General features: G+C 38.1%; 2 protein-coding genes across 8 annotated transcripts in view; one reads left to right on the forward strand and one right to left on the reverse strand.

Moving 5' to 3' along the window:
* Positions 1-6,851, reverse strand: part of STN1 (STN1 subunit of CST complex) — a 54,274-nt gene extending 47,423 nt beyond the window's left edge. For 3 of the 5 annotated variants that reach the window (XR_015706285.1, XM_087764470.1, XM_087764467.1), the window contains exon 1: positions 5,457-5,577. The gene's annotated coding sequence lies outside the window, so the exon portion shown is untranslated. Of the gene's footprint in view, positions 1-5,122; positions 5,172-5,456; positions 5,578-6,698 lie in introns of those variants that run through there. The other 2 variants (XM_087764469.1, XM_087764468.1) reach the window with 2 other exon arrangements.
* The window catches only part of SLK (STE20 like kinase), a 51,942-nt gene continuing 29,702 nt past the window's right edge, over positions 5,650-27,889 (forward strand). Inside the window, exons 1-2 of one of the 3 annotated variants that reach the window (XM_087764464.1) lie at positions 5,650-6,570; positions 27,609-27,773. In XM_087764464.1, coding sequence (XP_087620590.1) covers positions 6,421-6,570; positions 27,609-27,773 — 315 coding nt within the window. In that variant the 5' untranslated portion in view covers positions 5,650-6,420. The remainder of the gene's footprint in view (positions 6,571-27,608; positions 27,774-27,889) is intronic. The other 2 variants (XM_009476026.2, XM_087764465.1) reach the window with 2 other exon arrangements.

Consider the following 27,889-nt stretch of genomic DNA (forward strand, 5'->3'; position numbering starts at 1 on the left):
AGGTAATTTGGCAACTTTTATTTTTGCTCTGCCATCACTCCCAGAGGTGTTGCCTGATATCAAGAGTTCTGCACTTCAAGAGTTCTGCTGGCAGTAGTATCTCCATAGGTAGGAAGAAGAACCCCCATCACATGTTTCCAGGACAACTCACCTCACACAGTTAAATACTGTGTGATAAAGATAAGTATCTAAAATGAGAAAGGGTGAATTGCCCTCTTAAGAGACCTTTCCCACTGACTACTGAAAAAGCCAGGCCATTTTAGACTAAACACACAGATTCTCCTGAAGCCAAAATTAGATCAATCCTATTCCTAAACGTTTTAACACTCAAATTTTTTTTACTGCAAACATCAAGTAATACCCTTATATGTTGAAGCTTCCAAATGTCACATGTTTCTATGGCAATTCTTAGATTAACTGGTCCTACAGTAATGCATCAAAAAAAAAAAAAAAAAAAAGAAATCATGCAATGTATAGTTTCCAGGTTACTGATAGGAGCCTGAGCATTGATTCTGGCTAATGAGATATGGGTGAGCTCTAGAGCGTCTGACCTATAGTATTATATTTTTTTCCTGTTTGTATTATATATGACTAAACTATTCCGGTTCATATCAGAAAAGCTCATAAAATACTGAGTGCAAAACTGAGCCTCTTTTTTGTTCCTTTATGAAGACAGCTTTAAATTTCACATGCAGAACAGAAATACAAGTCCCTAAGCTACAGATCTATCAACTGTACATTTAATAGAAAGGCTTTAAGAGTGCTACATACAATATGGTCTCCCCTCTCAAGGCTTCCAATAAATGGGTAACATGGCTTGATGCTTATTGGAGGAAAACACAGAATCATAGAATCATTTAGGTTGGAAAAGACCCTTAAGATCATCAAGTCCAACCGTTAACCTAGCACTGCCAAGTCCACCACTAAACCATGTCCCTAAGCACCACCTCTACCCATCTTCTAAATACCTGCAGGGATGGAGACCCAACTGCTTCCCTGGGCAGCCTGTTCCAGTGCCTGACAACCCTTTTGACGAAGAAATTTTTCCTAATATCCAACCTAAACCTGCCCTGGTGCAACTTGAGGACATTTCCTCTCGTCCTATTGCTTGTTACTTGGGACAAGAGACCGACCCCCACCTCGCTACAACCTCCTTTCAGGTAGTACAGCCTTTTAGCCCATCCTCTTACATCATAAAGAAATAAAAAGATTTTTTTTAGCCCTCTTTTGTATTTCCTTCTTCACCTTGTCATAAACATGGGTTATTAACTAATGATACTACTAGCTCCTCTGTACTTACCACCATTAATTAGAGCATTAGGATGCAGGAGTCAGGTACAGCATAGCAAGTGCAGAAGCGTCACAGAAAAAGGACAAAAAGGGAAGCAAGGCAGCTTTTGGAAATAACTTCAGAAACAGAGGCTGGACACACGAGGTCTTGGCAAAAACCAAGAATGCAAAAAGGAGGAGGTTAAAAAGGAAGGTAGTGGGTTAACTAGAAGGATCTAGAAATTACAGTGGGTTAACTAAAAGGATCTAGAGGTTACAGTGGCGCTTAGAACTGAGTCCAATACACCAGAAAACATTAAGTTTGGGAACAGAACAGAGTAGAAATGATAGAGCCTATGGAAAACCACCACCATATAACTGGAAAATACCAATGAAAACACCACATACATCAAGTAAAGAAAACAGAAGGGACAGGGTTGAGTTCCAAAGGTGACAGACAGATTAAGACAGGTGAAACAAGAATTATGTCTCAGATTTAACTACGAACAAGCCACCCATGACCTTACAGCAGTTCAATGAACTCAAACATAAGAAAGAAGATTGGAGGAGATCAGTGAAAGTGTGGGTGGACAGAAAGTCAAGACAATATAAAAATATACCATTAAATATTTTGAAAGAACTGAAGACAGGATGTAGGACTGCAGTGAAAGGGCAATATCTTCTGTGAAGAACACATTTCAAATTAAAATTTCTGAAGCAAGTGTTTGTTTTCAATGAAGAGAAACTGAAGCAGAGCAGTTTAAATGAAACAGAAGTAGAACTTAAAGAGGGAATTAGGAACAGTAGCAAGTGTAAGCGATGAAGTCAATGGGAAAGGATGGTGATATTAAGCAACAGAAAGTATAAAGGAGCCTTCTAAATCTCAGAGATGAAAAAGATTGCAGTAAAGAGTTACAGCTATTTTTAAGCCAGTATATTTGATGCACAACCAAGATAATTCTTTAACATCTTTACTGACATTTTAAGGAAACACTGAATTTTCAAAATGCATTGCATTAAATTCCTGAAGGAGAAATTTTAATATACTTATAACTCACTTTTACCTTTTTATCCTTACCATCTGGAAACATTTACAGTTGCTAAGAACTCCTGCTACCAGGGAAAAAAAAAACACACACACACACACAAAAACAGGCTTCATACAGCCTCCTCCATACCAGGAAGTCAATACAAATTGGGAAGGATTTGCTACTAGCACTTAACCTTCACCTTACAGAGTTTATTTTTAGGATTAAGTGGCAAGCTGTAACTCTAGAGTGAAAGAATAAGGCAAAAATTGAGACTGAGCCACAGTTTTCCTTTTCAGATATAACGTTTTTATCTTGAATTACTTATTAAAGAGTAAGAAAAAATAATAGAACTTAAAACCAAAACTTTATCACTAGATTAATTGCTCCTTTCTTGTGACAGCTTTGCATCTTATATTTTCAACATTATATGAATTAAAAGCTCTCTGGAACAGGAAGACTATTGTTATAAAAGTCTAAAGCAACACATCTGTAAAACCTACTAACATTTAGTCCTTGGTAGGATGACACTATTATCCCTGTTCTGCTCTGAGTGAACCTGTTTTATCACACACATGTTCAAAGCAAACTGATATATTATATAGATGCTGTATGTGAACTACTTATAGTCAAAAGCTCATTTATTGATAGAGCTGACACATAACCAGGCCCTGTATCCCAGTCCCATAACTGCCAGCCTTATTAAGGCCGCAAGCTCAACTACATTTGTTCACATATAGCTCAAGAAATTTTCTTTTAGTTTTACCTTTATTGCCAGTTATTATTACCAACTCTGACATACACACATACACCCCCTGCATCTGCTGCCCTATGACATTAACGGTGAGGCTAAAGAAAAGCTAATCCTGCCTAGATACGAGGATTTCATGCTATGGCTTTGGATTCCTTTTATTCCCCATCCTCTATCAATTAGTCAGTTCAAATAAACAGATGGAAATTAGTCCCAAAGCACTTTTTATCCAAGACAAAGCAAGTTAAAATCAAAATATTCAATTTAGAAAAGAAATGAAAGTTATTATTAAAGCCATCATTGTATTTTAACATCTAAATCAAAGCTATCATCCCACCTGAAGGGGCACAAAAAAAAAATAAAAGTATTATAGAGAGGAAAAAGAAATTGAATTTTAAAAATCAAGATTCCAGAAGCTAAACTGCAGCTAGTAACACCGGAGAAACCTTATCAATCACTTTCTTTGTTATTGTATTTAATCCAAACTATCTGCATGAAACTTGCAAATTAAGTTAATATGTGCAGCCAGCCAGATCAGAGAAGGGAAAATAGCTCATTTGGATTGCAGTTGTTTCTTGGTATTACCCTTACACACATAAACAGCCTTGGCTTTAACACCCTCCTCAACAGTTTTACATTTTGTGGCCAAGCTGTCAGTACAAAGGAACCACAAAGCCCAAGATCATTTTTGAACAACAAATGCTGATTATTACAACAAATCAGGACTGCTAGCTGGTTAGCAAGAGTACTTGAAAGGCTCTCTATTCATAGAGTAGTACTACCCTTGAAACTGATTTTATGCAGGTTAAAGTAATTAACTCATGTCACAACACTGTTTGATTCACAAATTCTTCGTGGCAGGGGCCATCTCCTCTTTCTGTGGCAGGACAGTGCCTAGCAGAGTGTGTTTCTGTGCACTATAAATACTATTAGCGCCACTAGTTACTCAACATACAATGCCAACATATTCTTAAAAGGTTTCTACCCCAGCACGCTTCAGCTAAAGAAACATCGTTTACACACGATGCGAAGTTCAGTTCCAGGTTACTTCTACGCCCTTACTTCCTTCTGAACCATCTTTCTAATCTTCATTACTACTATCACCTGTACTATTAGACATCTCCTTTGCTGAAATCCCTTTCTTGACTCAGGCCAGCACTTTCTATTCCTTGAAGTCATGCTTCTTTCAAGGAGACTGTCGAGGTTGCCATATGATCCCCATAACTGGTGCATCTCAATGCCTCATTATTATTACTGAGTTTACACATGGACTACCCTCCTTAGACAGCAAACTACTGTCAGGCTAATAAAATGGTCTGAGGCATGATACACACCAGAGGCTTGATCTTTAGAAGCTTATAATGCAGTTCAAATTAATGGTAACTTCAGGCACTCAGGTTCATATGAGGATAAGGCATTACATGATTTTCACTGGGTTTGTCTCACTGTCAGATCTCTCTCAGGTCTCACATCATCGCCTGAACTGCAAGATTGACTTCCTGCCTCCTGTCACAGCCTAAACTTTGTCTCCAAGATGTCGGCTAATTGCCCCTTATCCAGATAACGGGAACACACCTTACTTTCACGTGAAGTAATACCACGCATTTAGTGGCATGTAAACAACACAACTGTTAAAATACAATCATACTTCAGGCAGATGAAGGGATCACTTGTGGGAAGAGAAGGTTGTGAGATAAGGAAATTTAAGCCTGTCCCACTGATTAAATCTCACAAGATACCAAAGACGTGCAACACATTAATATCACACCCTGCTATGACTGAATGTCACAAACCAGTAGCAGGTCTAGGAACAGCACTGGTCCACAAACAAAAGAGTCTTCCAACATTGCCTTTTTCTGCCAACACCTTCCTCAAAGGATGACTCCCAGGCTGAAACCCTCCAGGAGGCACCACCTGCCACCCCAAGGCTCCTGGCAGACAAAAAGGGCCTGACACCCTCTTCAGCTCCCACAATCAGACCCGGGAGCAACGTGGGGGGAGAAGGGAGTCTACCTGTGCTGAAAAGAGGAACTCAAGGTACCCAGCCAGCCCTGAAAGAAAGCTGTCCCCCTACCTAGGGAACATCACCCTCTGCCACAGGACTGGAGAGACCTTCCCTACACAGGACGGCTGAGAATAAATAGGAGGAGCAGGGTGTCCTTCAGGATAAGCATCTCAGCAGAGGGTAAAGGATCCGTTTTCCGCATAGGCCCTCCCATAACGGCTACCAGAGAACGAAAGGGCAAAGTCGTTTCCCCCTCCTCCCAGCTGCGAGTACGCAGCCTACCCCCAAGGAAAAACAGGAGGTAAGGACGAGAACTCGCCCACCCCAAGCGCTGCCCTGAGGAAAGGGGGAGCGAGGAGGAAGGGGTTGCGCTCCTCTATCTTGGGGCCAAACACCAACTTACCCGCCGGAGGCCTCGACGCGCTCCTATTGGCTCACACCGCCCCGTCACGTGGGAAGGGGAAAGCCCTGCCTCTTCCCCCAGCTTTGCCGGAGACGAACCGTTGCGGGGGAGGGGAATGTCGGTATGGCGCGTGCGCATGCGCTGAAGGAGGCAGTGGCGCGCGTGCGCTGGCGCAGTGGCGGCGGCCGCGGCGCGAGGCGGTTCCGGGAGCGCGGGAAGAGGGGCGGGGGCACAGGGCGCGCTCACGCGCCCGCGGCGGGAGGAGGAGGAGGAGGAGGTACCGCCGCCGCTGCCGCCGCCGCCGCCCGGGTCCCGCTCTGCGAGAGGGCGGGGGAGCGAGCGGGAGGGAGACCGTGAGGGAAGCGTCGTCTTCCTCCGCTCTGCCGCCCCGGGACGCCCTGGGGCCCCGCTCCGTGAGGGCACCGGCCGGGAGTCAGGAGCGGGGCAGCCCCCTCCCCTCCCTACATCCGCCCCGTCCTCCGAGGCGGGAGCGCCCTCGGCGGGCAGCGGGGTGACCGCTGCCCCCTTCCAGCGGGAGCCGTGATCCTTTCGCCGCCCCCCTTCTCCTCAGGCTCCGTCCTCCGCCCCGCCCGCCGCCACCGAGCCGCCCATCCCGAGGAGGGAGCCCGGCACTTGTTGCTGACGCGATGGTCACCGGCCCGGCCGAGTAGGCAGGAACCGCCGAGCCCGTCGCGGGAGAGGACCGCTGCGGCTGCCGTCGAGGGCCCGGCCCCTCCGGGGGGCTCCGGGGAGATCTCGGGGTGTTGTTTCCTCTCAGCGCCCGGCGGTGACGGCTTCCCGGGCGGCGTGAGGACTTTCCTCCCGGGGATCGCGCCCGGCAGGACCGCCCGCCCGCCCGCCCCGGATGGTCACGGCGGGCTGAGGGGGCACCGCCAGCCGCCGCCCGCCCCCCCCCCCCTCCGCCTGGTCGCCTGGAGGCTGGCCTCCCTCGGCAGGAGGAAAAATGTCCTTCTTCAACTTTCGTAAGATTTTCAAGCTGGGTGGTGAGAAGAAGAAGAAACAATACGAGCACGTCAAGAGGGATTTGAACCCTGAGGAGTTCTGGGAAATCATAGGAGAGCTGGGAGATGGTGCTTTCGGTAAAGTGTTCAAGGTAAGGACAAGTGGGCAACTCAGATCAGTTCTAGTGTTGCTCCTAGCTAAAAAAATGACTTGTAGTATTGCTTCCGAGTTCAACGCTGCCTAAAGCTTGCCTGTCTAAGCTCTCCCACCTCGGGATACCTGTTGTAAGCATGGGGTTTCCGGAGAGCTTGGCTGGGCAGGTCAGCGCGGCGCCCACCTGCCGCCCCGCCGGGAGGCACGGGTCCCCGCGTCCCGCGGCGTGCCGGCTGCAGAGCAGAGCCCGTCATCCAGACGCTTCTTGCCCACGGAGGCTCATGAAACTAAAGATAGAAAAGACCTATTAGGTCATTGTCCCGCCTTCTGCTCCACCCTGCCCGTTGCTAAATCGCTCGCTTCTGTATTTTGTTTTTTTGGACTCGTGTACAGTATGGCTTCTGATCTTACAAAGACTGTATTTTCTTAGGTGTGAAGTTCATACTTTTGGTTTTTAAAGTTTCCGTACGGAAGGAAGCCCGTGAACAGTAAAATTGACTTGTGTGCCTCCTGCGTAGTTTATAGGGCCAAGCCGCATCGCTTTTAATGGGCATTTTCCTATCTTGTTCCATGTGGAATTGAATTAAACAGTTGTGTTATGTTGGCTTTCTTTACGTGGCAGAATTCCTGTGTTGGATCTACTCCTTTCCACTGTTTGATCTTTCAGTCCTTAAGTATACTGGCACAAGTAGTGTTCTTAAGGATGCTTATCTAGAATTTATCAAGCAGAGTAGAGTACAGTGACAGAGATATAACGCTGCTAGTGTTTGACAAGACTGTAGCTTTTGGGCAAATCTTTAGCTACTTTTCCCCTTTCTAAAAGGGCATTAATGCTCCACGTTTGGTTTAGGGATAGTGTGGAAAAAAATTCACGGAAGATGAGCATGAGAGAATTGGTGAACCGACGTGAATTGAGACTCTGGAGCTGGTTCTTGAGACTAGAAAAAAAATAGTATGAGAAAGAATAGCATTTACAGTGTTACTGAGAGCTAATTCAGTCAAGAAACATTTATATTTAGAGAACTGCATTTGAGAGTTTATGAAATCTGGGTACTCATGAAACCTGTGCTATTTTTGGTAGAAATTATTATAGATTTTATTCTGCTGTGGTGTCACCTGTTTGTAAATTTAGAGCAAAAGTGCCACAGTTAGTTCAGAATGCTAGGTGGGGGTTTTTTTCCACCCTAGGAATTTGTGTCAATGTTCTGTTCTAAGGGCATCTAGTTGATTTTGTTGTTGGTGTAATATATAGTCTAGATGGTGGTTCTCATGTCAGTGTGGAAGACTGGAGATTCTTTTGATTAAAATGACTGGGAAATATGTCTGAAGTTGCTATATTATAAAGCTTGGTGACTATAAAAACATAATGTTGTCTCATGGCATTTGCAGAGTATTAAAGTTTTTCTTCAAACTTTATAGTGGAGTTTTGATTCCCTTTTTGTGAATATAATGCTCTGTCCCGTAGAGATGACTGGGGAAGCCTCAAAGATAGAATACTAGGTGTGTTCTCCTCCTCCCCCACATGCATTTCCCTTCCTGTCCTCAAACCTCTTTTCACTTCATGTTTATCTGTAGGCATGTCTGTATTAGCAGTAGTCTATAGAGGAAGGTGTCTGAGCAAGGCAACCGGTAAATTTTGCATTTCAGTGTACTCTGTGTACAACAGGAGAGTTTTTTTCCAGTTGGATGTGATTTTTCACTTTGAGATTTATTTCTGAATGTGACATGACAGTGTTAACTGTTGAAGTGGAATTTTTCAAAATTAAACCCTATTTTAAAAACTGTGGTAGTCAAAATTACACATGCAGTTACACCGGTAAACTCGTTGAACGTAGCATATGTGAAAATTAAAAGTACTAGTATTCCTTGAAAAAAATTCCCATTTTAAAAAAAGGTCTCCTACTGCATGTATTCAGCAGTATTCATTTTGTTTCCATCTAGTTTGAGAAGGAAGATTACGCACAGATACTAACAGTTCTCGTGTTCCTGCATCTGAGCATGCTTGCCAAGAAACTGTTTCGAAAGCAAGGGTGCGTTAAGTTGTTTTTTCTTGGATATACACCTCAAATGAGAAACTGCAAGAATACCTATTCAATACCTTCTCAAATTTTGGAATCAAAACTATAAACCAGAACACAACTGTCAACTTTCTAAGACTTTGTCTTTAAATAATGTAAGTGCGGGGAGTTTGAGGGTTTTAATTTTGTTTGTGTGGTGGTTTTTTTTTTTTTATTTTTCACAAAAAAACCCCAAACCAACAACAGCCTAGTGTCAGTTACATTTTCCAAAACTACATTTGCCTTTGTTTAAGGTCTTAGGAGTTTAGCGTGTGACAGGGTTTTGGCAGATATATGATGAAATGGAATTGCCAGATAAATAAGGCTTTGTATACTTTGGACTTCTAATAAAAAATAGGTTAGATTGGTTATGTGCTATGATTTCCTGTAGGGAAGTATTTGGTTTAGTTGTGTAACTTACCTTCTGGACAAAGTATCAAATATTTAAAGAAAAACTCGAAAGCAACTCTTAAATGATTCTGGCAGTATTATGATTAAATTATTTACATAAAAAAATGCTATGTCTAGTGATAACTAGTTTTGTATACAGAAGTCTTAAGGGTGCTGAAAACTTGTGATTCATTCCCCTTCTTCCCAATCCCAGTACAAGGGTCTTGCTTATATTTTAATAACTTAGCCATATTACTAGAAGAGCTTATTTCCTTTGAAGCTGTTCGTTCTAGTTTTCTAAAGCTTTCTTAGCTCTGACAATTTATACATTTGTATTCACTAACTTCTAAGTAATGTTTAGAAATACTCTGTTTCCAAGTGTTTTGACTGCTGTTGCAAGTCTCTCCTGCGATCAGAGGAGCTATGTAACTGCAGACTACTGATGACAAAGGTTTACGATTCTATAGGACTTTTCATTCTAGCCCTTTTCAGCCTCTTCAGAGAGGCCACTTTTGGGCTATTTTCTTTTCTTTTTGCTCTTGGCTAGAGAATAATAGTGTAGTTTTCCATCCTTTTTCAATTTATAGACCCTTGCAGTACTTCAGCATCAGGTGATGGCCCTTGTAAAGAGAATTTTGAGGTTGCTGATGATAGACTTTTTTCCATTTTTTTTTAATTGCCTGTCATGAGTTATTTAGAATTACTGAATGGGCTGCTAGGGTTCTGAATGCCACTGAAGAAACATAATATTAGCATTGGAGGCTGATTTCAACTTTGACATTTGGCAGTGAGATTGCAAGCTACTCTTTTTTTTCTTTTTCTTTTCTTTTTTTTTTTTTAAAGAGGAAGAGATTGAGAGATTGAAACTGCTTTTGATTTGATAAGGTTAAGTCCCTTGAAAAATCTTAGGCTCCTACTGTTAAAGTTGATTGTAATCAGGTTGCTTTAGAAATGAGTTACATTATTATATCATGTTACTTTATTGTGTGTTATATTGCCCTATTGTATCACATGTCAGTTCAGTGCACATAGTAAACATTGCTTTAAGGTAAATCAGTATAAGTAAGTGTTAAACTGTAGTAATTTTAAGTAACCATGTGAAGATTTTCATCAGCTTTAAGCTGCTTTCTAAATTCCCAGAAGTTAAGGTTCAGATGGTGTGAAAACAGACCTTTAAAAAGCCTAATGTGTTCTGTGGCTCGCTCTTCCTAAAGTTCCTGATTGAGAATCTTTGTCGTACAGATGCACATAACTAATTAAAATGCAGCTATCTTCCTAAGTTAACCTTCTCAAAGAAATAAAGTGCTGGGACTATATTTCAGTAAAATTTGCCAGCCTTTTTTGCTAGTAAGAACATTGTATGCTATATTGTAGAAAGGCATTTTCCTAGGGTTTAGTTGGTGTCATATTTGAGCCCTTCACTAGAAGAAACTCCTCCAAGAATTTCATGGCCTTTTGGCCATCTTTATGATAATTACGGGTACCATCTGTACAAATATACTAATTTTAAGTCTTCTGTGGGAACAGATTCTATAGTGGTAGAATATATGTGGCAGTATACTATATAAGATATGGGGGTATCTACATATGGTATGTGTATAGAGAGAGAATATATAGTGTGTATATATTTTAATAGAAATTGACAAATTATTGTTAGAGAATACTTTGTACTTGTCTGGTTTTGAATTGTGTTCATGCTTCTCAGTTTGAATTGGAATATTCTGCCCATTTATAGTATCCAGTTTATTACCCTGAATCTAAGATGTTGGAAGCATTGTATATACAAGATTCTCATAGGAATCTGGAAAATCAAATATTTGTATTTCATCTAAAGTTACAACGACAAGTTTTCCAGCTCTCAGCGATTAACTGGTGTTTGGTTAAAAAGCCTATTCTGCTTTCTCTTTAGGTTCAGGGAAGAAATGTTGTGGAAGCTGATAGCCATAATCATGGTGAACAGCATTACCCAAATGCATTATCTTCTGAAAGTTACAACTACATTAAGTATTTATATTTGCAATAGTGGCCAAATTAATCTCTGGCTAATGATAGTGGGCTTTTGATAATAGTGTTTCTTCAAGTCCAATAAACTAATGATGTTGTTTTGTTGAAGTTAAGCTTTTGTTTGTGTATTTGAAACAATCTTACCTGTCATGTACCTGTATGACTTACAGGAGAGCTTGTTTTTGCCTTAATGTCTTCTACAGCAGGTAGAAACAAATACAGTTTTTAAATAGTGATTTAATAAGACTGGACCAATGTGCTTATTTAATGATAGTGCGGCCTTAACTCCTTTTAATGCCAAAAAATGAACTGACAGTTGGTGGCTGCTTAGAAGTACTTTTTGCGTACCACTAACATCATAACTTATTTTCTAATCCTGGAAAATACTTTAATTAGACCTGAAAGCAAAATGGGAGCAGAGCAAGGAGAATTTATATTGTCTAGTTTCTGTGGCCTTGCAGCAGATCTAAATAATACCTACAGTTGGATATTGCAACTTGAAGTTATCTTAATGATACTAGTGTATCATGCTGCTTGCTAGGATGGCTATCTTTCACATCTGTAACAACACTCATAGGAATAGACTTTGACCACTTAAAATCTAAGCTGAAGCACTGATATGCTGGTTTTTGTCTGATTGTTCTCTTTTGACTTACCTGGTGTCATTAGCTCTACTAATTCCTTAGAAGAATTTGTTAGAGCTGTTGGAACTTACAAACATTCCTATATAAAAGATACAGTCCCCTGTGAAAGGATATTGCTTGAGTTCATCTGAAATCCTGTATGTTTGGTACTAGTTGGAAGATAAAGTCACGTTTGAAAATTTCCAGTCAAATACTGTGTTTCGTGAACCTGAAGTTTCATGTATGACTCAGCCATAAGCCTTGGCCTGGAAAGAAAAAGCAGGTGAAAATGTCCTAAAATGAATTTTAACACATAAGAATGAATCAGTGCAGAACTTCTGGCAATTTTGATTAAAATTGTTTGCTATACTTAATATATTTTGTTCTAATCTATTTTCATTCATAATTGACTATATAAGTTGACCTCCAGTATTAAACTGGAGCAGTAAAATAGTACAGTTGTCCTCAGGAGATCTGAATTAATAATATTCACTTAAATGCCACGTTGCTTTGTTTAGCCATAAAGGCATTAGGAGATAGAGGAGAGAAGAGAGTTGATTTACTCTCAAGAGACTAATGTATAAGATGGCAGTGTTCAATTTTAAATATTTAGTCTATGTAAAATAGAACTAAAACTTTACCTGAAGCTTGCTAAGAACAGTCATTTCTGTAAGAGTAGCCTGCGTATTTTAGGGCTGCTGTGTATGGTCTACATGAAAAAAGGTGCATGAGTGTTCATAGAAGACAAACAAATGATTTTAGTCTTGCTGATCAGCTTGGTGAGTTGCTCTATAATGTTATCTTTATTTTCACACGATTGCAGTTTTAGCATGTTGAAGATACCAGATAAGGAAAAGGCAGTATCGCTGTTTTAAACCCTGGGAAATGTGTCAAGGGGAAAGCTTTACAGAGCTCTTTACAGCTATTGTCACTCTTGCTAAGTTTTCTGAGGAAACAGGTAGTGCAAGAAAGTCATCTGTAGACTGTAAACTGAGATAACTTTCGTGTTTTAAATGGCTATTTGCAGAAGGTAGTATCTCCTTTCCATTTTGTCTGTAGCAAGGAAATATTCTACGTAAGTAAGAAGTATAGCACATGTTTCGTGTCTCACTTTTTGGACATCTTTAAGTCACTTGGCTTAAAATCAGCATCGCAATGCTTAACTTATGAGTAATGTATTGTCTGTCTGTTGCAATCAGAATAAAAACTGCAGACAAGTTTGTGGGGGATAAATATAGAAGGCTCATGATTACTCCTTGGTAAGGCAGTCATCTTTTCCAAGGTGTGAGCACAGTTATATAAACTGTTTAAAACTCTTAAGTAAATAGGAAATCATTATTTGATTTTATTTATGTTTATAAAAGTTCCTATTTTTTTCATGTCATCTGATATTTCATATTTCTTAGCTAACTATTTGTGTAAGTACTTGGACTGTTGGTTTCTTGCCTGGAGAGTAAAACTTTGGATTTCAGGCATAAGCTACATGTGACTGTTTAACGTTGTCAAATAGACTGCAGAGTGAACCTTCTTCTTTAAGCAGTTCTAACTTGATGAAGTAATTCTTCATATCTAAGTCAGAGGCAGTCTATTTAATTAAATAATTCTGATATAGTAGCTAAAAAAATGTTGTGGTACTGTTTTGGTTGTTTTTAACAGGTTTTGTAGACAAATTGGTTAAATCTTTTGAGCTTGATCTTTGGCAGGGAAGTAGTCCCAGTAATACAATCCTCTGAGCTGTTGTTGCGGACAGTGGTTCACAAGTTTCTTTTGGTGGTGACCCAAATTCTAGTTTTGACCACCCCATAAACGATATTAAAGAAATAATTTGTTGGGTTTGTGTTTGCAAATGCCACAGTCCCCAGTTTGGGATTTTTTCTGTCTTTTTTTTGTTTTGTTTTGGTTTTTTTTTGTTGAATGCAGTTATTAATGGTCCTTACATATGTCATGGGCCATGACCCATGTTTTGAGACTCTTGTAAGATTATAAACATCATTCTCCTTCGATGACAGTGGTGTCTGTGTAAAAGAGGCAGCATGTAATTAAACACTCTGGTTTGAGATGTTAAATGCATTCCTTGAGACCCTGGTGCCTGAAGTGTCATTTATTAATACTTTTTCGGTCTTTGCTTCTTTGTGCTCCCACAATAACCTTCAATTATATTCAGATTATACACGGAATTGACGAATTCATATTGTCTCACCTTTTTTGCCTATTGTCTTACTTTACAGTAGGTGCCAAATTACTCAAATACAATGCTTGTGCTATCTTTTGATTTGATACTGTTTGGATTGTTCCAGTTCTCAATGTTTAGTGACGGAAAAGCCGTGAAATTTGCAGTTAGAAAACAAAGCAGACTGAATTAATAGCACAGAGTAAAAAAATGAATGATGTTTTGTAATTTTTCTCCAAACCCATGTGAAATACATATTGTAACTCCCTCTATCTAATTCATTTATAATGGTTTTATAACGTGATTACAGTTTGGAATGCTTGAGAGAAATTTTTAACTGTCAAATATGTCTCAAATATGTCAAGTGGAAACACATTTTTTTTTTTTCCACTCAGAAATGGGAAAGAATCTTTTTAGAGAGAAAGAAGACTTAGTACTTGCAGAATATGTTTGAAGTATGTCAGGCAATAAAAATTAGCTAAGTAATGTTCAATAAAAGGTAGTAGGCTACCTCAAACCACTCTGCAATGGTATTCATATTTCAACAAATTAAAGCTTTGCTGTAAATGTTAATTTTCCACAGGCATTTCTAATTTTCTGTTGAATATGCTCTACGTTCATGATACAAACCAACTAGAGTACATGCAGCAGAAAATTTACCTAAAACAAAAAATTCACAATAAAATAGTAATGGAAGATTCTTTGTATATTTAATGCACCTACTTAAACTATCATATTTCATTTTAGGAGGGCGTACTGTTTCTTAAAGCAGTTCTAAATGTATGTAAAAGCAAGTCACAATATTAAAGTTATAGATTTTCCTTGTTTATTTTTACTCTTCTGGATTAAGACTGATTTGCAGTATTTTGTGGGATTGCATGTGTTTATATGAGTTAACGTCAAACAGTTAAGCATGAATGGTGATTTGGAAGCTAAGAGAAAGACACAAACTTTTTCCCTTTTATGTAGCCATGTTTATATTTTTGAGCCATTTTCTATTTAGTTAATTACCTATAGCCTAGAGCAAGAAATTGCTCAAGCATAGATTCATGCTTGAATCAAGTTCCACCCAAAATCTGGCTTTAAGAAGGTTCTGATTACCCAAAGCATGGTATCCTATGCTATGATTTTTAATATTTACTGATTTTTCTATGGAGAAGAATACGAAGAGGTGACAAAGTAGGATCATACCACAATAGGCAAATCAATTTATTGATGAGTGTTTAAAATTTGCTAAATCTGTCCTTACTGCAGAGGACTAAGTGACTGTTACCTTAAAGTGTCAATCTTAAAAATTAGTCGGTTGTTGTTTCAGAAACTCTGAAACCGAAGGAGGCCGTGACAAATAAAGGGACTTCATTATTTTCAGAAGGAATTTTTCTAAAGTTGCATTAATGCAGTTATTAAAGATGAGTGGGTGATCAGAAAGTGGAAGGGCAACTGTACAGTCTGATGAAGTTTTGGGGGGAACCATTACCCTAGAACTTGAAGTTGTGCCTACATCAAAATTGTTTTACTTTAATATGAAAGCAATGGTAAATCCCCATGCTAAGGCAGAATCGTTTTTGAATCCATCTAGCTTGATAATGAATTGGAGAAGACTGTCCCCTTACTTTCTTCATATCTAATTGAACAGCATTTTAGATCTGAGACTTTCTTGTTTAAGGAGGACTTTAAGGAACTGTTCCCCCCCCCCCCCCCCCCCCCCCCGAAATGTTTAGTCATAACCATGATTCAGAAAACAGTGTTCTGAGGGAAGTTATTGTAACTTTGGTAATGATACAATAATAACTTGGCAAGACTTTTTACACTGGAATTTTTTCTTTCTTTATCTTGTAGGTAATGGTTCTCCAGACACAGATTTATGCTGTAAAACCAAAGCTTTTCTCTAGCGCTTGTCTAGGTTTCACGTTATAGAAGATAACTTTACCAGGAAAAGAGTTACTACTTTGTAATCAGAAGGCAGTAAAACTGTAATGGAGAAATGTCAATTGAGTGCTTCAGCAAGAATTAGCATGTTGCAGTAAACCCTCATCTCCTCCACAGCCTTTGTCTCAATCAGGCTTTATTCAATTCATATGCTGCCGCCTTTATTTTGTGAAGTTCAGTCATGTTCCTGCCCCACCTTCAGCTTTTCCTGTTTGAATTGAGGAGGCCCAACCTTTTCAGTCTGTTTTTTTAATAAGACAACTGCTTGACCCTTCAATGATTTTAATTGTCCTTCTCTCATTCTCTTACTTGCTCAACTTCTGCGGATGCCACAAATCTTTTAGTTCACCATTTGGGCTGTTTGGTTTTTCAGTGCCGGATAGTCATGGGTGAGAACCATAGGTCTGTGCAACTATATTACACTCTGAAAACTGAACTGTTATGATTGCTGGGAAATATGGTCAGAAGAGTTTGAACAGGAATCATCCCCAAAATGAACTCGAATCATTCCAGTAATGCAGAGAAATGGGTACTCTTAGAGTTAAGCCAAGCTTGTTTTTACTCTCTCACCCTTTCTAACTAGTTTTTACCACCGGTGAAGATGCACTAACTGAGTTTATAAGTAACCTGAAAGAAGGAAGCACCATCTGCTATTTTTCATGTCTTTAGGGCGGGAAGTCTGAAACCTTAAGGATCACCATATAAACAAGAATACTGTCAAGTGTTTCCTGTTGATTGACAGGGATAGCTGGGGTACCTGAAAATGCATCCTTTGCTTTTGGCTGTAGCAAGAACTTTAAGCTGTCTTTTAGTAGCACACTTAGATGTTCTGGTCAGTTTACTAACCCTAGAAGTTGTTTGTTAATTTAGCATGTTACACTTAAATAAAACCAAACAAACAGAAAACCACACACCTCCCCTAGCATTTAAAAGTGAAATATAAAAATGAGCTAGTGGACAGACTTGTTAACTCTCCTATTTCAGTGATGTCCATTTCAATGTAACTCCTGTAGTGGCCCAGCATGGGACCTCACCTTTGAGCCAGTGTAATAAGAAGATTCTTTTGAATCTCTGAAAAGCACTAAAACAATGTGTATCTGTGATACTAAGTGAAACAGTCAATAACGCATCTTCTCAAAGTGGTGCATTTCAACAGCTTTAGTAAGTTCAGAAGAGACTTTTGAATGATGAGTGGCTGGGTCTTTACCATGACTGTTTTCCACGACAGTTTCCAATGATGCAACTCAATGCAGCCGGAGTTCTGGCAGTGTATTCTCATTCCCACCTCTTTCCTTCTGACAGGTCTGGTGCTTGCCAGCCCCATGATGATCTGGTTCAAGGCACTAAACCACCCAAAAGCTGATTGTACATGTAATCTTCTTGGCTCCCCAGACCAGCTCACGGGAGGGCCAGACAAGTGACAGTGCTGATATAAGGGAAAAATGACAGGACAAGTGTCAGCGTTGGCTTAAATAGCTATAAAAGGGAAGCATCAAGGTGGCATATTGATATTCTGAAATTGTTAAGGTGTGTCAGATGAATGCTTTTTGTCAGGACAAAAGAAAAAATAGATGTACTTCTGTTGTATAAATCATCTGCTGTTAGCAACAGTACTGATAAAAAGGCAGTTTTGCTAAATACTGCTGTTGGTATTGTTATCAGCCAGTAGTTCTGTCCCTTTGCATCACTGACACCAGTGCTAGAAGAATTCTGTTATGTAGATGTATCTTTAACGGGAAATTTACTAAAAGTTTTGTTTCAGGTGGTAATTCTTTTCTCTACTTTTAGTAAGCTGCATAGCTGCTAGAAAAGAATGAAAATTTTGTAAGACACCTTATTTGGCCTAAATTCACCTGTATGAGGAAAGTGCTCACTCTGAAATTCAATTCAGTTTCTGTAGAGTGTTTTGAAGCAAGAATGGAATTCCGCATTCCCTCTCGCTGTACAGATACACAACATAAGATAGCCCTCTACTTCAAAAAGCTTTCAGCCTAATAAAAGAATAAAAAAAACCAAACATGAGAGAAAAGGTGGAGTAGGAGAAAGAGGGAAGTCTTTTCAAAGGGAAAGCTGCTTCATCTCTAACAGCTATGCTGGTGCACCCTCATTGCTGTCGGTTCATGGGGGACATGGGCAAATTAAAGCTTTCATAATTCCATTAAAAGTAACATTGCCACACTATTAAGAGACAAGAACAGTACTTCCTCTTGAACATCTTGTGTGTTTAACTGTTTGCAGTGTTTAACCTTACCATGATACTCAGCAGTTCTGTTGGAGGAAGAACATTGGTCCTACATGGCATGAAAATCTTTTACCAATAGAAGCTCACAAGTTCATTAGTTACAGAAGTCTGAGTAAAGCAACTGTTTTCCCTGTGAATATTTTGTGCATCAAGCTCTGCAAAGAGATGAAGTATTTTATCTTGATTTGTTTATCTGGATTTGTTTTTAATAAATTTATCAAGTAATGCAATTATTCCTATGGCTATTTGTATTTATCACTAGTGTATTAGGTAAATTCTGAATGAATTACACTAATCAGTAAAATGGCGAGCAGCAAGTGCAAAAAACATACCAGAATTTGAAAAAGATTATCATCATCAGCATGCTTCTAAATTAAAATTGCTTCTGAAATCAGCTGATAAATAATAGGATTGGCATTCATATAGTTTCTCAGAGTAGTCAATTTTCTTAATTGTTTGGTTGTTTAAATTCACCAATTAAAAAAACCCAACAAACCAAACAGTTAATCTGAAAGGCAACATCAGAAGCAACATGTTCCACTACTGTGCTGAATACTTACAGAACCCAAGACGCTATTTTTGTGGCACTTGAATAGCCAATTTTCAAGGAATACCAAATGTTTATTCAGATGGCTCTTTCTCATCTCTTGAGATGTCATACTTGCAGCACAAGGATAGCTAGGTCATTATAAACTGTATGTGAGGCAACCTTTCTAACTTGCATGTCAGAAGATTTCACTTTGTTTTTGTGAGACGGTATGCAGCTTTAGGGTCATTACTTAAGACTCACAAGAAAACTACTGGCAAGTCACAGACTGTATAAGAATTAAATAGCATAAATCATCATAGTGAATTTTGTAATTAATAAAGTTCCTTGTAGAACTGACTTGAAAATAACTTGTTTACATTAGAGAGAGCTGAAAGACACTGGCTGACCTATATTGTTTTTTTTGTTGTCGTTGCTGTCTTTGCAGTTGGTTTCTGTTAAATTGTTTTAAAGATATGTACATAAGGAAGCAATAACTTCCCTCTAGAATTCTAAATTTCCTGTTCTTTTTAAAATACGTTAATACAATAAAGAGAATATGAATTGGTTTCTATAACAGTTTTACTTAAAAAAACAGGGATGATGTTGTACAGCTTTTTTATGAAGGCTGTCAAAAGCTACTCTACTTCCTTTTTTTCTTACTTCAGAAATAGGGGAAGTTTCATCTCAACAGACTAGAGCATGCATGGAGCAACAGAAGATATGCTTTGATAGTTTTGCAAGAGCTGTTGCCAGTTTTAATGTGGTATTGATGTAGTCACATTTCATTTCCCACTGTTAACAGCTGTGTCTTTTTGTAAAATACTGAATCTTAAACTGCCTATATAGTTTGTGTTTTTCCCTTAAAATATATGAGGTATACTTTATTTATTGTTCATTTTAGCAAGACAGAGAATGAAATGGGGTGATAATGCTTCATCTTGTTTTATTTAATCTTTCCCTTCTGGCTATTTAGCTGTGCTCATTGCAAGTCTTGGATATGGTTCACATTGCAGTATGAAATTATACAGAACCTTTTCCCAAACTGCCCATATTTTTGAGCTAGTAAGGTGTATACACTTTAAATGATACGGTTAAGTTACATCTGTTATATCCCATCATCTTCTACAATAAATACATAAAATAAATTGTCTTAGTATAGGTCCTTAAATGCCTTCCTTCTGCTATATGAAATGTAGAGCTTTTAATAATATTCTTTACTTTTTTGACAGTGAGTTTTTTTTTAACTTAATGACTGTGCCACATTTCATTTCTATGACTATGTAGTTTCCCTAGTAACGTGTCAGAAGGCCTTTGTTAAAGGGCTCTTAAAGTCCAAAGAAATTGTCGTTTTTCTTTATTATTTTGTTGACTTGCTCATTTCCAGTTTGGAAAGACAGAATTTTCTATGCTCAAGTTGGATGTGCTTTTTTTTTGTTATTTTGTTATACATGAATAGTTGTGCTGGGTCAGCAAACAGCTGTAGCCATCTTGTATCTGATCTGGTTAAAGGCTGTGGGCAGAGGAGATCCCAATTTTGTTTTGTAACCTATCTCCAAGGAACAGGGTAAGGAGGAACTGTGGGTTGGCCTAGCCGCTTTATGTTAAAAAAAAAAAGTATACTAGGTTGATACGTGTGCATCTGTGAATGTACACTATGTAGTCTGTAAAGTGCTAGTAAACAAAATGACTTAGTGCTACATGAAGCCAAAATGCTCTGTGGTCTATCTGTTTGCAGAAAGCTGCAGAGTTAGCTTTTACAACTCCAAATGTCTCTCTGGGAAAAGATGTTAGCAGGAGCAACACTGGGCTCTCTTAGCTACAGAGTTATTGAAAGAAATCTCATCTCAAGTGAACTAAAGCATTGTTAGAGATGTTAAATAACTAGAAGAAAGATTATAACATAGAATCCTCCCAGGTAAAGGAATTGGAGGTTTCTTAAGTCCTGTGTTCAAACAAATCATAAAATTATCAAGAGCAAATAATAAAATTCTCAACTGTCAACCTGGCAGCATGATACCTTTCTGAAAAAACAGCAGTCTGGAGACAACTTCAACTCTGGCTTGTTGGTTGTCTTAAAAGTAATTCTAGTGAACAGCTAGAATTAGCAATTGTTGTTTGATTAAAAATTATTTCTTGATATAATGGTTTCTTGGAAGCATTATTAATTTCTGTTATCAGGAATAAAGCTGTGTTTATTGCTGGAATAAAGACTTAATTTTAAGCTGTAGGGACTAAAACTTGTAAATTAATAAGCAGTAAGCATTATGTTTGTGGGGGGTTTTTTTGTTTGTTTTTTCGTTTTTTTTCAAATGACACAAGACTGAATAAATAACTGTAGGATATCTGTAATCCAAGATGAATATACACTGGGCTGCTCTCTTTCATGGGAAGTTGTAAGTCAGTTTGGGGCTGACGTCGTCTGGTGCTGGGTAATACGGAGAGAACTTCTGCTGGCAACTGTTAGTGTCCTCTGCAGATGAAAGATACTGGCAAAACAGCTTAGCACTGCAGGGATAAATCTTAATTTGTCACAGCTCCCCCTTCTCAAGTATAGGAGTTGTTTGTAATGCGCAGTTGTGTATTTTAATGCTGCTTTTCAAGTAGTATGTACAGTTGTTATAACTGAATTTAGGAAAAAAAACACCAGTCCTTTGCACTTAAATCTCTGGCACCACTTAATGCTTTAGTTACAAATGTTTTCCCAATATTGTCAGCTGGTTTTTCCTGTTGCTTTTATGTGAGCTATCGTGCAACAAGATAAAGGAAAATAATAATGTGTTATTATAAAACAGCATAGCATGTTTTGGAGATTTTCTTGCCAATGTTTAGCAATTTTTATTTTTTCTTTTATTCTGTTTTTTAAACATATTTGCTTAAATAAGAAGACTGATGCTAAAATCTGATATACTCTCCTCTGTTAAATTTCCTCTAAGGGACTGTTTCAGTTATTTTGCACGTATTTGCCAGTTCAGCCTTGGTACTTTTCAAATTTGTATATATATATTCCTTCTGATTTCAGTGACACAGTGCATGAATCAGGATGGGAACACTGCTTAGCTAGTATGCAAAATACCACAGAATTAATGAAAATACAAAAAGGGAATCATGAGGTTAAACATGAAAATTACATTCCATACCACTCCCAAAAATAACTTGTGGAATCCTCAGAAACCAACTATGGAGGAAGCAGAAGAACCACAATAAGTACGAAGAACAAGGATAATGTTAAAAGAGTGAAGTTGTCATGGAAACCGCTCCAAAACTAGTGTAGCCACAAAGGCAGCACCAGACCACAGTATCATAAAGATGCACTTCAGTAGTCTGGGTTGAACCCTGGGCTCCACTTTGTTAGTAATACTATTTGCTCGTAGGAAATAGAGACGCTTTTATCTACACTTCTATTTCAGTATTTTTTCCCTGGCATTAAGCATCTCTTCAGTAGAAGAAACTGTATAGTAGGTAGTTATGATCCATTGTGCAGGCAGGGAGAATTTTTGGCTGATCATCTGTAGTTGAAGGGTGTATCATCCTATTTGGTAGATACTGTCCTTTCATTATCTTCTGAATAGTTCTTTTGTAACAGTCATTTCAACAAGTTTTAGCAGGTATAACTGAAGTTAGCTGGTTTTCAATTCCTTGGGCCAACCATATGTATAATTAAACAAAAAACTGAAATTCTCTATAGTGGGTTTTTTTATTATTATTATTACTGTATTTTCAAACATTGTGCAGTGAAGACTGGTGCAAAATAACGTAGCTTCTTTGAAATGACTGGCTTATCTTAATTTCCAGAAATCTGTGGAGGTTGCCATCTCTTTCATTGGCCTAACTTGTGATTTATTGTAAAAACTGTGGTTTAATATTGCAGAGGTAGCTATTTGCTCTTTAATTCAAACTGGTACTTTTAATTACATTTCTCAACACTCAATGTTAGAATTAATGTTTTCTTTTATCCAATTAATTAAAGTAGATTTTTTTTTCTAAAATTCACTAATAAAGAACACCTTTCCATGTTTTGAAAAGAAGTTTGAACACTCGATACTTGTCAGTCATGGAGTTTTAGTTTCAAAATGCATGGGACAATGTTAAATATGGTATAGTAAATTTATACAAAACAAAATCCAGTGTAGTTTTTTCCAGTAGGCCACACTGCTTCTTACAGATTTATGTGCTCAGGCTCTTAAAATCTGAAATTATAGCAAGTTTTTTTCCTTGGTTCATATGTTTAAGAAAGCCACTGCTTTCTGATAGCTCTGAGAAACAGCTCTTGCCTTTGTGTTGTACAAGGACAGTTGTTCAGTACTGATTCCTCAGACATCATCAGAAAGCATTTATGGAGCTAGATCTGACAATCCCAGGTTTACATGAAAGTGTAGCTTCTTATGTGTAAAAAAACATCTTTTGCTGATTAGGGCTGTGCGTATTTTTCACTTTTTGGCAACCTTGATGATCTATGGTTATGACTATACTTTTGTTGAGAAGAATGAGTCAGAAAGGAAAAGCTGCTTAATTGATTTGTTTTGCTGCCTGCAAAACACGCAGTGTGGTTATATAACATCTCAAAAGAGATCAGGAAGAAAGGTGACGAACAATTTTCTATCTCGTATCTCAGCTTTGTTTCCTGTTGGCTGAACCGTAGATGAAGGACATACTTAACTTTTTTCAGCTATAAGTAGTGTTTCATTTTTAGATGTCTGCATGCCACATTGCAGGAGGGGAGCTGCACAGTTGGGAAGGAAACATTTGCTGGTGATAGGAAACTGAAACAGCTCCTCACAACCAAGGCTGAAACTTCATATTGGTCATCTAAAGATGAAAGACTATGAGTTCTCTCTGAGCTGTAATCCTATTACTCTGGAACGGTGGCTCTGCTCTCCCTGCTGTCCATGGCTGGGAATATGCAATGTCTTGGCTGAGTGCCCAGACAGCAAACCTGCCTTTTAATATTCTGCGATCAGTCTCTTCACAAAGCTTCTGGCTCTGGAACTTATATTTGGATATATGATACTGTATAAAATTTCAGTATTGATAGGGAGGAGTCACTGACTTCACATACTCACAGATCCTAGCTTTGTGTAGAGTGGTTATTCTTATTTCTTGTACTGATATGTTTTCAAATGTTTGCACCATTTTTGTGCATTAGATGCCATTGCCATTCGTGAGGGATTTAGGTTCAGGAAGCTGTTTGCAAGTTCTGCTTTACAAGATCGTATTTATTCTATGCAAACCTACAATCCATCTTTCTAAAAGTACTTTATCTTAGAATTAGAAGAATAAGAGTATTTTTCTATGTGTTTTCTGCTAATGAGACTGTGCCATCCATTGCAAGAACCGTGCTGTAACATAGTTTGCTATTCCCTTGTGCATACTATCTCTCTGTAAGTTAATGTTTGCTGCAGTAACCTTAAATATATAATCCAAATAGAAGTCTTGGTGGAAGGATTGCAGTATTTATGTATTGTTGTATGTATTAGTTAATAACATCTATGTCATATTTCATTAGCCAGATCTTGGGGGAATGAATTATTCCAATGCAGTTTTCAACCATTGTGTATGAATCTTGTGAAAAAGATCAAATTTTGTTAATGCAAAGAAAGAAAATCTTTCTCCCCGCTTTCTTCCTTGTCTCCACATAAGGCAGGATTGAACCATAACCATTGAAGATGCCCATTTGGATTTCTTAGTGTAGGACTGAAGCTTAAATCGCCTGTCATGGAAGCAGAATCAAATGTATTTAAGCAGAGCGTTTGGAATAACTTGAATTGGTAGTTGAGAGCTAAAATATAGGAAGAAAGAGCTGGGCTACTAGTACAGAACCTATTTTGAAAGGGCAGAACCTCTGATTAACATGAATGGTTATTTGACTTTAAATGTTCATGTACCCAAATGCAAAATGAGTATATGCAGATCAAGACTGCATCTACACAAACATTTTTGCTCCTTCTCTGACCTTTGGAGAATGTTATGTGGCAGAAAAAAGACTTCAGCCAGTCTAGAAAAAACAAACATACCCACACAAAGCTGTAAATGCTTTTTTGTTCCTCTCAATCCGGGGGGGGGGGGGTGGTTTCACATGCAATACAGTGCTACATAAATCTTATGCATGAACAGTAAAATCCTTTCCTACACAGTTCGAAAGAGCATATTTCTTATGTGCTTCTTACAGCAAGTCACATAGATGGATATTTATTATAGAGTGCATTGTGGGGTGGAGATGAATAATGTCTTATTCAAAAGGAACTTTTAAAATAATGTTTAAAATATTCAAAGTTTTTTTTTTTTTTATTTTCAAGTGTAACTTGATGTATACTTAAAATGTTTTATCAGTCCTCAGAAATACTCAGTGGAAATACTCTAATTCTAAAGCTTTTTTCTTTTGAGAACTGGAAAAAGCGTCTGGATCTAGCCTACAAAATTTTACTATCTAAAGTCAGAACAAAGGCAAACATTTGTTTTGTTTATAATTGTTAAGATGCTCATAAAGATAATCATACTGTCTCTATAATCACTTCTGGTTTTTAATGAGGTGTTTTAATAGAGCTACCACAAGGAGCAAATAAAAGAAACTTATTCAAAGTGGATTTCTAGTTACCCCAAGCAAAAGGATCTGGGAAAAATCAAAAGACAAAGTAGTCACTCTCTGAATAGAAAAAAAGCAATATATGCTATAAATGCAGCAAACTTCCTAGCTTGTAATCATGCATGCTAATTTACCAGTGCCTCTCTCTCTCTCTCTATCAAAGGTGAAACTGAATCTGAAAACGGTAACATCTGTTATTGTTTCCTGATGTAGAAGTTTAAAATAGTTTTATTTAAACAAAATATTATTACCATTATATAGTTTACATGCAAATTTGTGTAAAATTGAATTTCAGAATTTTTTTTTTTTTAAGTGTCCTTCTTGTAAGGTGTGATGGAGAGTGTGTTGCCATGCATGTTTCAAAAAAGTAAATGTACAGTTAATATTTGAATCCTTTAGAAAGTTGCTTTAACAACCACTTTTCTGCACATGTAAAGCTACCAAGTCTAATTCTGTTGTGGAGTCAGACATCTGTTTCACCTTTCATGTTTTTTTTACAGTGTCGCTCTAGAGTAGGAAGGGTTGGTCTTTCGTTCTTGCTATAAAATGTGAAACCAAAACAAATGATGTTTGTGTTATTAAGCAGAACTTTTTATTATTAGAATGTGTGTTGGAAAACTTCTCAGTAGTTTGTTTTCAAATAATGTTATACAGATCCCTTATCTTTGTTGTTAAAAATGGGAGGGCAAATATTGAGGTTGGGAAGATTGGCTGTTTTTTGTTTTGGAAAAAATATTGAGATAAAAATAAATGTTACAGAAAACCTTTACCCTCAACATAAGATGAACCAGCTAGGACTATGCTTATAAGTGTGTGTTGCTGTTACTGCTGTTTTACTGAATGTTATCATAACCCTTTAAATCTTTAAATCTTTTTTTTTCTGTTTTGCCACATTGAGAGAGTTATTTATGTCTGTGAAAGTGATAATATTTAGACCTTGGAAATCATTCTTAAGAATTCTTACTTGCTGTCTCACATCAGCTTTTGTCTGATATTAGTATATGAGATTAGGTGACAAAAGTCAGCTTTTGGAATTCTTGCTGTGTCCTGTCCTGGGTTCATCTCAGCCAGGTTTGGGGCCGAGATGCCCCGTGCAGCAGCCACACAGCAGAGACAGGACGAACCGCCTTGTGATGCTGCACATCAGGAGTCAGAATTGCCCCTGAAGGTTCTTGTCTTTTGCTGCTTTGGAAAGAGCCTATGTCCCTACTTCTCATTTAATTTCATTTGAATGTCAAAAGCTAGGTGGAGTAAATCTAGGCCTTTTCTTGATGGTCTTTATGTATCATTGGTGAAGTAGACTTCAGTCCTTCAACTTCATTTATTCAGACACAAAAACTGGAAATGCCTTGACAAACTAGTGTTTTTATGATGGCTTGAGAAAACATACCTTCTTGTTTAAAGTTTACTAAATTCCAAGTTACAGTATTCCTTCAAACATAACTTGCAAGAGAATTAGAAAGTGTGTATAATTTTATGTGTGTATATGTAGGCTGTGTGTTTAATATTTGCTTTATCCCCCACATATTAAAAAAAAAAAAAAATCTCGGCTTGCCTAGTTTTGCTAGATTTGTTTCTCAGCAATATTCTGTGAATAAGTATTTACAGCAACTGGTTTCTGAAATTTTTTTGCTATTTAAATAACAGTCAGCCTAATTGTTTGTAATTTCTTATGTTTAAAAAAAAGCCAAAGAATAATTAAATGCATAGCAGGAATGCTTTTTTTAAAAAAAATTCTGTACCCAAGGTCTTGTTTTCCTTTTGCTTTTCAGTCAAAATTTTACTTGTTCTCCAGTTGACCTTATCACTACAGCAGTTCTAGCTCCCTGGCCTTAAGGTGTGGAGCAATAAAGTAGAGGCTGGCAGCATTTTCAGCGTGGCCAGCTGCAATGAGTAGCCATCTGTGGAATTGCTCCTAGACTTCTGAAGCAAAGAGAGTAAAATGCCCACACAAATTAATGATGCCTTGGCAGCTTTTTAACGTGGGAGCTTGAATACAGTCCCTGGCTGAAGAAGAGCGTAACCTACTGATTACTGGTAGAGGATCTGTTTTTCTATGTGGCTTTGCGAACAGCTGTGCTGCCACAATGTGGGGAGTGTCAGAAGGGCAAGAATGTGCAGTCAGAAACGAGAGGGTGGAGGCTACTTAATACTCCTTGCCAAGTGTTAATAGATAGTTTTTTGAGGAGCAGCGCAGAACTTCATCTTAGGAGTACAAAATAGTAATGACCCTAAGCTATACTGCATGATGGTTTAAGGAATGTGATGAGAATTAAGTGTTTTTGTATTCCTGTCTTTCATTGTTTCTTGACCTTGAGAAAAGTTATTAAATCCTTTTTCTGATGGAATTTATCTAGTCTTTAATATGCAGGTATTCTCTTTTTGTAGACAAGCAAACTAAAGTCAGGAAAGTAGTACGGAAATGTCAAGAGAGGTTTTTTTGTTGTTTTTTGTTGTTGGTGACAGTTGTCTGGTGCAATTCACATATGTTTGCTGTGACTTTTCTTTATAGGCTCAGAACAAAGAAACAAAAGTACTGGCTGCTGCAAAGGTGATTGATACTAAATCAGAAGAAGAACTTGAAGATTACATGGTTGAGATTGATATTTTAGCATCCTGTGATCATCCTAATATTGTTAAGCTCCTAGATGCTTTCTACTATGAAAACAATCTGTGGGTAGGTATTTTTTCTTCTCTAAATGCATTTACTTATTTCAAAAGGTTATTGAAACTACATTTTTTTTCTTGGCTTTATTAAAAGATCATTTGTCAGTCATTTCTTCTGGGTTGTCA

The sequence above is a fragment of the Nipponia nippon genome, unplaced genomic scaffold (genome assembly GCF_047370975.1).
Source record: "Nipponia nippon isolate SJK-2023a ecotype South Korea unplaced genomic scaffold, ASM4737097v1 scaffold_3, whole genome shotgun sequence".
Taxonomy (NCBI): Eukaryota; Metazoa; Chordata; class Aves; order Pelecaniformes; family Threskiornithidae; genus Nipponia; species Nipponia nippon.